Here is an 11520-nt window from a genome sequence, read left to right as displayed (position 1 = left end):
TTGGAATTTGAAGAATAACATCTATATTCTTCTATTAGCCTTTTCCCTTGCATGCAACATCTTTATTTTATAGAGAGCTATAAAACAGAAAGTGCTAAATACAGCGAATCAGAACAAAATACACACCAGAGCCTTTGTCATTGAAAGTCACTTTACTGATGTTACAATATGTTAGTAACATTGAAAACCACAGGCATTTGTATTAAATACTCTTGTAGAAGTGGATACTGTGACGCTGTTATTATTAAAAGTGAGCAGGAATTTAGAACCCCAAATTACAACGATTTGATTTTAAAAAAAGCAACATTTTGTTTAGCTACATGAAAGCCAGATTCATTCAACAGCCTAATGCCTGTAATGTTTATGACAAAAATATCACACTCAAAGCTAGAAAGTTGTAAACTGCAGTGCTTCATTTTGATGTTTGTCAAAATCTTGCATTTTTATTACATCAGGTACGATTTTTAAAGAACTTTTTCTAGCAAAGACAATGATATGATGCAAATCATTGTTTTTGCCAACACTAGCCCAGCCACAGGGGTGAAACATGATTCTCCTTGCCTCTTTCAATAATGGCTAGTATGAGTGAAAAAATAGCTTTTTTTTTACAGCAATGTCCAAGGTTAAACATCAGCACAAAATGAAGCTGGCAGAGCCAGTTAGTATATACCACCCCAAAAGCTTTGCTGAAAGAACTGGTCATACAGTAAATAGTGTTTTCTCCAGCAGATTAAAAATTCCATAATGCTTTGCTATTCTGAAAAAAATATTTTGCATTTATGCAACAATAAAAATAAGTACTGTATTCTATATAAAATATTACCTATTGTAATATATTTTTATCCTTAAGAAAAGAAAAATCAGGTTATATATTCACAGTTTGAGTATGTTCTGGACTGTATTTCCAAGCGTAAAGTATGCAGAGTCTACACAGGCAGTGAGCAGGAGTTCTTGTACCAATAATCAAACTAAATCAGCATTTGCTGTTCTACAGAGCCTTACAATATTGCATGATTAGCTGCTCGCACCACTCCACTTACAAGGTCAGTCAGGCCTATATACAGAATTTCTAACATGGTTGTAAAAATAGACTTTCCATGCTAAAGTTAGAATATGTAAGGTCTTAAGGCCTCATGTTGATATTTTTTTAAACAAAAGCTTTATTTTTTTTATTCAGAGGAATACAGAGACAAAAAAATAAAAGATTGTTGCTTTGACATTTTATGCTCTAGCGATTAAAAATTGTGTTGACTCCTTTACTCCCACCCTAGGTAACATGTTTCTTTTTAACTGCTCTGTGCTTATTTTCCCAAATTTTCCTCATCTCATTCTGAGTTATATGGCAATTCAGGCCCATCTTAAGTAGCAGAAGTTTTTAAACAGTTGAAAGCTGGTTTAGCTGAAGTGGTTTTGAGACTGGTATAGACTGGATTTTAAAGAGCTAGAACTGCCAGACCTGGCTGGGTGAGCCAATTTTGAAGCCAGGTACATTATCTCAAGTGTGAGCAATATCTGTTTTCTGAACTTATTTCTAGTGCTTGTTTTTCTTACTTGGCTGAGATGACCTGGAATGTTGACTGTTGCAGTGCTTTTCTCTAAATACTTGCAGAAAACTGTTGTGGAATGACAAGATACCATGTGCACAGGGTACTGTTTCCAAAGCTGCAGTTTACATCAGCATCCATACTTGAGGCACCAGAAATAGTTTTCATAAGCTGACTTAGAAACTACTTGCATCAGAGGAGATTTTTAGCATAGATGATAGAAACTATTACTTCCTTTCCTATTTCTGACAAAATCACACTTAAGAGAGTCCTGTTTGTATTGCAGCTAAGTTTACACAATTGGTTTCACTGTTTCATTTTTTCTTGCCTCATTAGGATAATAGTTATGTGCACAGAGGAATAGTTTTGTGCACATACTCCACTGTCCAATCACAACCTGCACATATTTTTGCAGTTTACTCAAATTTTTCTTCAGGAATCACAGAATATTCTGGAGAAGGGACCCATGAGGATAATCAAGTCCAACTCTTAAGTGAATGGCCCATAGGGCAATTGAACCTGTGACTCTGGCATTATTAACACTGAGCTCTGACCAATTGAGCACATCAAATGTGATCCAAGTCAAATCCCATATTGCTGATACATAAGATTTGGAAGCCATGCAAATAGTGGGTCATCAGCTCATCCATTATTGGTATTCAGCAGAGACTGAAATGCTCAAGCTCTTTAAAATGAGGCAAATAGCATCATATTGTGGTTAAAAACAGTGGTCCATACAGTCCACTGTTATCCCATGACACTGAAACTCAATTTAGAGAAAGAAACACATGATTTTCCAACTTGGAGCAAGAGAAATGGGAAACAGCTGAACTGTTGGGTTCACAGACTTGATTTAAGAGGTTTACCCTTCAAAAATGCTAGAAGGTGAGACACAGGATGGCTGAGTCACCAAGTGGTTTTACCAGTAGTATTCTGGTTTAACCACAAATAATTAAGCTCCAAAACAGCTGCTTGCTCAGTCCCCACCCACAGTGGGATGGCAAGAGAATTGAAAAGGTAAAAGTGAGAAAACTCATGGGTTGACATAAGAACAGTTAAATAACTAAAATTAAATAACTGTAGTAATAATAAAAAAAAATAATGAAAAGGGAATTAATGAGAGTGAACTAAAACCCAGAAAAGACAAGTGATGCAAATGAAAACAATTGCTCACTATCAACAGACCAGTGCTCAGCCAGTCCCTGAGCTGCAGTTCTTCACTGCCAGCTTTCCCCCTGGATTGTTGCTGAGCACGGCATCATATGGTTTAGGGTATCCCTTGGGTCTGCTGTCCTGGCTGTGTCCCAACTCCTTGTGCACCCCAAGCCCAGTTGGTGGTGGGGCATGTGAAGAGCAGAAAAGGCCTTGGCTCATTGCAAGCACTGCTCAGCAATAACTGAAAAAATCCTTGCATTATCTACAGTGTTTTCAGCACAAATCCAAACCACAGCCTCATACCAGCTACAGTGAAGAAAATTAACTCATCCCAAGCAAAACCAGTGCAAAATCCACAAGACATGAGGCATCATCACCTGATTATAGCACAAGCAAAAGATCACAAAATCATTAAATGGTCTGGGTTGGAAGGGACCATAAAGATCATCTCGTTCCAACCGCCTGGGGATGGGCAGGACTTTCCACTGACCAGGTTGTTCAGAACCCCATCCAAACTGGCCTTGAACACTTCCAGCATGGGGCATCCACTGCTTCTCTGGGCAACCTGTGCCAGTGTCCCACCACCCTCACAGTAAAGAACTTCTTCCTAATACATAATTTAACCTACTATTATTAACAGCATTGGAAAGACCCTGTCCATTCTGGGGAAAGGTGACCAACTTTTAGCAGCTTTCTGATGTCAGCCAACTCACAGAGGCTGTTAGTGAATGTTTCATGCAAATTCTTTTCAGTAGAAGTGAAAAGGGGATGGAAGACAACAGGAGCTCACTGAGTTTTACACTGGAGTGTGATAACTTTGCTTACAACTAGCTATGGGATTCGATGACAGAGCAAGTCCTAAGGGCTAACTGAAGAGTATATCCTTTAGGATTATGGAGTCTCATCCTTCTTTCACATTACGTTATATCTATTAATCAATTCACTAATGAAGTTACAGCAAATTTGGTCAGAATTTGTAATATATGCAAGTCTATAATAATGTATGTACCCATTCTTACCTCTGGTTTTGAAAAAAGTTGTCACATTAGCATTGACTAGACCAATCAGTCCAAACCAGCAATAGGGATTTGAGTAAGAGGATTTCAGTACACTAACTATTGACACAATTTCTTTCTGATTTTAATTCAGGCTATACCTCAAAGGTTACAATAGCACAATCAAAATTATTTCATGACCACACGGGCTCGGCCGGTTCAATATCTCATAAATCAGGAACTTTTTAAATCATTTGGAAGAAGCCATCTTCAAACTCAAGTCACACTTCAAGTGACTGGCAAGTTGTGACTTTAGTCACAATTTAAGCAAAGATAGGCTCTATAAAGTTAACAATCTTCTTGAATCTACATAAATAAATATAAAAAAAACTATATGTAAATTATCGGTCACAACTATCTCTGGTATATTGCCTTGGATTACTAAAGTTCTTAAGTCAACAAATCCAGAATTAGTAGGTAAATCTTTACTTGTTAAACTGTGGTAACATTGTGCAGCATTATTTTTAGATACAATCTCCATTTTCCAGTCTCCATCAGTTAGTCACATTATTTTATTATAAATTACACAAGATTCTTCTCCCACATTGAAATACATAAAGGTATTATATTAAGTATATTTCATCCTGCCGGTCCTATGTTCATATAAACAATTACTTCTAGTTGAGAACTGAGGGCTTCCTCACTTCAACAGACATCTACAGCATAGTTGGCAATCAACTAGTCCATTTATTAAAATAAAACCAAAATAAAAGCATGAGTCTCAATTAGTCAAAATGACTGAGCTATATTAGTGACAAGTACTCTATTTTAGTCTGGATGAGGTATTATGCAGCAGTTTATATTGCTATTGCCAGCGTAACTAACTACAGTGGATAAAAATATTTGCCATCTTCAAGGTTATTAATCTGGCAGCTTTCCAACATACTACATTTTAAAAGTAGGAAATGACAGCTTTGTAAGCAAACAACTCATCTGTCCAACCTCCACTGGCTTGGGAGGCTCACACAGCTCTGCCAGTTGAGGTCTCCCAAGTTACCAACCTGATGCAAAGTTCTCTGCAGAAGAATTTTGCAAGAACACAAGTCCTGTGATATTCTCACGCTAGACCACCAAAGTGAAAGTCAACATTTATTTAACTTAAACTTAGTGCTCAGAACTAGACTTCCAGTCACTACATATCTCCAAATGTGAGGGTGACTGTTAAAGGTACACTACACACATAAGTGTATCATCATCTGCTACAAATGAATTATACCAAAGCAAAAGAAGCTGGAAGTACATACTACATTGAAAATACAGTCAGGAGGGGCATTTGTTTGCAAAACAAGAAGCTATGAACATAGCAGAAAGAGCCTGCATGTTATCTCCAGTTCTGTCTGCCAAATCTTGCTGCTTCTTGGTAAGGCAAAATGGAAATGGAAGAGTAAACACTGAAAAACATAAGATATGCACAGAAATCTAATGGGATCATTCAAAACTACATGCCAGTTTGTATCCAAAAAAATACCATAAAAGGCACATGATGAACAGTCCAGTTACTAAAGACAAGATATGAATATGGGAGGGAAAACCAGCTTCCAGGTGGCAGAGAATACAGCAATGATCGGGTTGTCATAATGTCCTAATGTGGGTGAACCTCTTGAGGGTCCTGCTCAAAGTCCAGTGAAATCAACAAAAGACATATTGATTTCAAGTTATGGCTCAGACCCTAATTTCATAAGCTACATGCTATCAACTATCTTTAATCCAGATAGCTACACTCAAAGTGAATCTTTGCAAAAAATAATCTTCAGTGCTGATTGATATATTTACCTTTCACAAAAATGCAGAATCTTTCCCTAAAGCAGTTACCAGTGACTGTCTCTTTCCAGATGGTCAGTCTCCACCCACTTGTGCTCACTTATATTTGTCTTTTTCCAAATACTTACCAGAACCTGTTGACTGTGAGAAAATCATTTGAATGGCAAGGCCAATATTTTGTCATAATCCAACATACAGCCTAATCATAAAATATAGTGCTTCTAAAAATCTTACATATTTTACAGCTGCCGACATCTTTAAACATTTATTAATTTAATCTTACATATATCTGACTTTATTGAGAGACGTAAAAGTTAAAAAAATACATTAAAAGGCTGCAAGTGTTGGGTTCACTTACTAAAGGAAATACATGAAAGAGGTAGAAGATTCAGAAACACCATAGATGTTCCCATTACAATAATATCTAATTAATCATACAGCTGTTGGGTAGGGTATTCAACTGCACCACAGAGTCAGGTGTTTTATTCTGCAATGGTACTACCTGAAGCTAAGAAATAGTCAGTTCTGGAAAACCAGAGAATTATAAACTGATTTAATATGGTTCAGTTTCTCACTAACTGAAAATTCCCAACCAGAAGGCATTTGCTTTAAAACAACCTTCAGAAGTCTCAGGTGTTAGAAATACAACCATCAACTTACAGACAAGAATAACATGGTAAAGAGTTGTTCCCCCCCCTATTCTTTTTAAGCTAAATTCCTTTGTGCTCAGTTTAATGCCCCAAAAAATTGTCAAGGGGGCTTCAGGGGCAGCAAGCATAGCATTCGAGCGCATGGTAAATGCGATTCCAGGAACGAATAAAAATTGAAAGACAGCAATGAAACTGGCCACTTGCCCAGCACTGTTATTATCTAGTGCAGTGAAATTGTTATGCTTCTCATAAGCCTATGCCTTGCCATCTAAAACAGTGTCTGAAATGCTCTATCAAAAATACACAGCAACTCTCACAGACAGACTTCACATCACCACATCCTGAATTGACCACTTAGAAGTATTCCCAAATGTCCAGTAAGTTTGGGCTGCACATGATTTAAAGACTCTGCTGTCTGCTGAATCATTCTTGATTACACCTGTGAGAGGATACAGTGGTTATCTTACTAAACAAGGGATTTTGGCTGGTTCCTTTTACAATGATTTAAGACAAAGTGCTCCTGTACTGGTTTCTGCAGTCTACTGTACAATTGAGATTGTCAAGACAGTATAAGATGCTGAAAAAGTTGTATAGATTTTGGTCAAACACCAGTTTCTGAGGGACACAGTTTTACAGTACTGTACTTTCTGTATTTCTGCTCATAATATTAGAAAATCTGAAGTGTGATGATGTTAGTCATGACTGTTTCTTTAGGCATTTGGCAAAATACACATACGTATAACAGCTATTTTTGACATTTTTGAATGTTTACATATATACAATCTGTATACTGAGATTATAAACATGTAAGGTAAAAAAAAAAAGATATAACCTTTGTTTGTTTGCCGTTTGTGTCAAATAGTTGCCTTTCAAAGCTTGAAATCCTGTCACAAAAAAAAATCCTATATTTCTTACTCCTGCATGCTAATCTCTACTACAGTATGTTGTTTTTCCCTTACATGTGGAAAGTAAAGAACACAAGGTTCATGCATACAGCATACAAGTTTACATCAGCTGGGCTCTCCGTGAGGCACATTCCCAGTTCCACTCTGGTCTGACTCAGGACTGCAGTAAACCAGAGAAAAACCTCTCTTACACAGGACTGGCAAATGGACTGCAGCTGGGATTCTAGGTCACCATGCAGAACAGCCTTGTCATATCTGGGCTAATTATTCTCTGTCAAATGTTATGATTTTGGTTGTTCATTAAATCCATAAAATACAAGTCAACAAAAAAGAAAGAAAAAAAAAAGACTGTTTTTTTCCTTTCCATATGACAGGAGGTTATCACTGCGATATCACGGGCATCTCTGTTGATCTTTCGAATTGTCTGAAGAGCAGATGAATGTGCAGTGACTCAGGATGCTGAGTTTCTATAAAATCCAAAGTAAACAGTTCTGATGTGACCCCAGGAAAACACTGCATCTAGATGGATGTCTCCCATAGCTGGAGAGGGGGAAATAAACACAAACACACATTGAACACCAAGATAAAACAGGCTGTCACCCAGACAGTGCAAGGAGCTTGTTTGGGGAACTGCATCTGCATCACTTGGGTCACCAAATCTCCTCCCTGACTCTGGTGGGTATCTGTTCACCAAGTGAGCAGACAGGCTTCAGCATTTCAGCACAACTTGCAGTCAACATAGTCAGCCCATGGCTGGGAGTTCAGTTTTCTTTTTGAAAGAGAAATGTCAGTGTAGCATCAAACTTGTACTAGACAACTTATACCTTAGAGTTATGCTAGTATTAGTGCGGAGATAACTTCCCATTTTCCTCTGCCTAACTCTGCTCAGAGCAACATGACTTCCTGCCGTGGGTTTGAGCTGCTGCTAAAGCAGCTCCAGGGCTGAGATACATCAGTACAGCCCAGGCTCCAAGCTGCCTTGGAAGACCCGGTGCTGCACCTCACACAACTTTCTGTCCCAAGCAGTACTGGGGGAGCAGCTTGCAGGTTCCCTCAGCAGCACTCCATTCCTTTTTTCTTGTAAAAAAAAAGGACAGAGAACAGTGATGAGAATCTCAGCAGCATCAACAACATGAACCAAGGGTATTGCAAGTGAAGGCCCTAAAGCAAATTTCAGACTTTTTTTGCTTATTCAAATACCTGCTGTGTCTGAATTGACACAAAGGAAATAAAAGCCTTTTGGAGCAGCTGGAAATCTCTCTGTATGAGGAGTTACTATCCACCACACATTCCAGCAGCTCCTGGTTACCCTAGAAGGGCCAGGGTGGGCTCAGATTACACAGGAGTGAAGTCCCTCCAGGCCTCCAAGCACTCCATATGCTGCATAACTGGAAATTTTTACATTTCCATAAAGATGGAAAGCAGCTATCCCCACAGCCTGAATGAGAGCTGCTGGGAGAAGGGGTAAGAAAGGAGAGCCAAACACACCACTTACTCCAGGGCTGCCTGTGCTCTGCAGCCCAAAGGCTATCCAGGGCACATTTTCAGCTTGAAATAAGAAAAGTAGTGAAATCTGGGCTTCAGGACAGCTTTAAGAGCAACCTGAAAAGCTGCCTGTAAACACAGCTGTGGAGGCCTTCATCACTGCCAGAGCCTCAGCAGCTTCAGAACTTCAGGGTGCAAAGGAAATGCCATTCCAGCTCTCCTTGTTGGTCAAAGTGTTAATCTGCCATAGTTTCCTTTTGAAAAACTATCAGTAAATCAAGTCACTGGTGAAATGCAGAGAGAAGAGGGGCACATACCCTGGCACTTTGCCTGTTGACTTTTTTCTCTTCATCAGGAAGCGGTGGCATCGGGTACGGGTATTTTCTGCTGGAAGCAATAGATCCAGTGGATGAAGACGGAGACTTTGCAGGAGACAGTGTCCTGAGATGTTGAAACACATGAAATAAATGTGATGTCTTTGCATTCTAGCACTGCAACAGCAACTGCCATTACTCTGAAGCTTGGTTCAGAGACAAGAATATAGCTTATTATTAGCTCAATATCAGGGGGATAAAATTGATTGATCAGTAGTCTTATAATTTCATTATATGAATAAAGGTATTTAGAGATTTCAGGAACACTGGAAGAAAAAAATTTGCTACGTCTTAGTAGAATTGTATAACAAAAATTATTTCTTAAACTGTTTTATATGGTACTGTAATTAATCATTATGAAATTATTAAAAACCAAATCTGCAATTGAATAAATACAGAACTAAAAGCATAAAGCCTAAATAGAAACAGTAATTGTATAAATAAAAGCTGAACAAATGTCTTCTCCCAGTGACTAAATGGCAATTATGTGTCTTTATGCATATCTTACACATCTCCTAAATTGATACAAACATAGCAAATAAATCTATTATTTTTGTAACATTAACTTACACAAATGCATGCATTTGGAGGCCAAACTGTTAGTTGTGAAGTAACAAAGGCATATACAAAGTGCTATTAACAAATTGTTATACATGCAAGCATCATACAGTGCATATTGTTCCAGCCAAAGAAAGAGTCTGATGAGAATATACAAAAATGGACTGATTAGTCAATGGCAATCAGCATTTCTGTACAAGGTGAGTAGAGTAAGCAGGAGCAAGTAAATGTTTGTATCACATGAAAGGCATTCTTTTCATGTCAATAAGGCAACAGCACATTATTGACTGAAATTTTATACCCAAGAAAAACTCTTATGCTTCTGTTTTGAGATTCTGCACTTTTCCCACTTGAGAGGTTCCTATTAGGCTCTAAATCTGGGCAGAGTAAAATGAAAAAAAGGCCTCAAAGTAGAAAAATTGAGCTATCCTGGCCCCCTTGTTCTCTTCTGCAGACCAAGGGCATTCACCACAGGAGGCCTCTTAATACTGCAAGCACATCACTCAGCCCTCCCTGAGCACTGCTATCTATTCTGAGTTCATGTGTCCCTGAAGATGGAAACTTTCCATAATAATAAGTGAAATTTATTTACCTTTAAATAATTGTTCTTTTATTTTGGACTACTGTATCAGTTTGTTGTGACTGTAGCTCCCTCCAATAGCAGATTCTCTTGCCTCCCATACAAACAAAGACTGATGGTAGCCACAAGCAACAAGGTGTCAATGGAAATTATATGATGAGAGCTCTCCACTCTGGCTCATGATCCTCTAATGCCTCATGTGGTAGCCTCTAAGTTCAACAGCACTTAAGAGATTTGCATTGGTAGAATTACCAAACATGGAAGCCTGCATCTTCAGTACCTGCACATTGATTACCCATTAAGATGAACTGGACATACACCAATGTTTTCAGGAAGAAAAACCCTGACACAGTTACTGCAGTATAAAACAAGGTTTCTGTATGTCCGACATCATGGATCTGGGCACCAAACTGTGCATGCAAGAAAACAGGTTAATTTAAAAACAAAATTCCAGAGATAGGTTGTCAACAGTGCCTTGCTGTTCACTATCCATACAAGTCCTCTCATCTCTGTCCCCACTTGGACTATCACTAATAAACTATTTGTGGATCTAGAATAAAGAATATAAGGAGAAGAGGGAGCGGGGAAAATAAGGAGAGCAGATTTTACATATTATTAGTAATCCAATTATTCACAAATTTTACCCTATTGCTGCAGTAGAATTTTAAATTTTCATTTTAAAATTTGCAACAGTGCACTTGGAGATCAGAAACAAGGAACTGGGCTAGTGGAATCTGACTTGGCAAGCCCTATCAGAAAGCTGTTTATAAGGTAGCACAGCCAGGAGGGTGGCACAGAATGAAGGCAGCTCCCATCTCTTTCACCACACCAGGCACGACACCTCCAACACACCACAGGCTCTTCACATTTTAATACTCTAAGAGAAGGCCACAGTGAGAGGAAAAGCCACATCCAATCTTCCTGTCCATCCATCTGAGCAGGTGATCCTGGAAGGAGTAATAATCCTCCGAAGGATGGGGCATCTTGAATATTTTCCCTGCAGGTCCTCTGACCAGGATCCCTAACTGATCCTTTCAGCCAGGAAGCTTTGCACCATAACTCAAACACAATGCTGCCTTTTCCAAAGATTTTGAAGGCCAAGCCTCCAGTGTAGCTGCCTACATATCCTCCTTCTCAAACCTCCTTTGCACTGTCTGCTCACCTGCAGTTTGCACATCTAACTGATGTGAGCTTTGCTGCCCAGCTGCAACTCTACAGCCAACACATCAAGAATGCAGTTGCACACTTACAGAAGTGACCTTGCCCTCCCCTCACAGGGCCTCACCACTTATTTTTGTTATAGAGTTATGTGCTGGTTTTTGTCATCTTTAGTGTCAGCTACTGAGACTGTGAGCATACACAACTCAGCATATGCTCACAGATCTTACAGTGCATCTTCTGTGATAAACAACATTGTTTAAGGTGGTTTTGATCACCTTTCAGGTTGTGCACT

The 11520-nt window shown here is 38.8% G+C and overlaps 1 protein-coding gene across 14 annotated transcripts in view; it reads right to left on the bottom strand.

The window, feature by feature from the left end:
* Positions 1-133: 133 nt before the first annotated feature.
* ADAM22 (ADAM metallopeptidase domain 22) overlaps positions 134-11520 on the bottom strand; it is a 135597-nt gene continuing 124210 nt past the window's right edge. For 8 of the 14 annotated variants that reach the window (XM_077174640.1, XM_077174642.1, XM_077174632.1 and 5 more), the window contains 2 exons: positions 8873-8996; positions 134-7610 (listed from right to left, as the gene is read on the bottom strand). In XM_077174640.1, the coding sequence (XP_077030755.1) occupies positions 7590-7610; positions 8873-8996 (145 nt within the window). In that variant the 3' untranslated portion in view covers positions 134-7589. The remainder of the gene's footprint in view (positions 7611-8872; positions 8997-11520) is intronic. The other 6 variants (XM_077174677.1, XM_077174683.1, XM_077174658.1 and 3 more) reach the window with 1 other exon arrangement.

Source organism: Agelaius phoeniceus, chromosome 1 (assembly GCF_051311805.1).
Source record: "Agelaius phoeniceus isolate bAgePho1 chromosome 1, bAgePho1.hap1, whole genome shotgun sequence".
Lineage (NCBI taxonomy): Eukaryota > Metazoa > Chordata > Aves > Passeriformes > Icteridae > Agelaius > Agelaius phoeniceus.
This window is presented reverse-complemented; position numbering and strand designations above follow the sequence as displayed.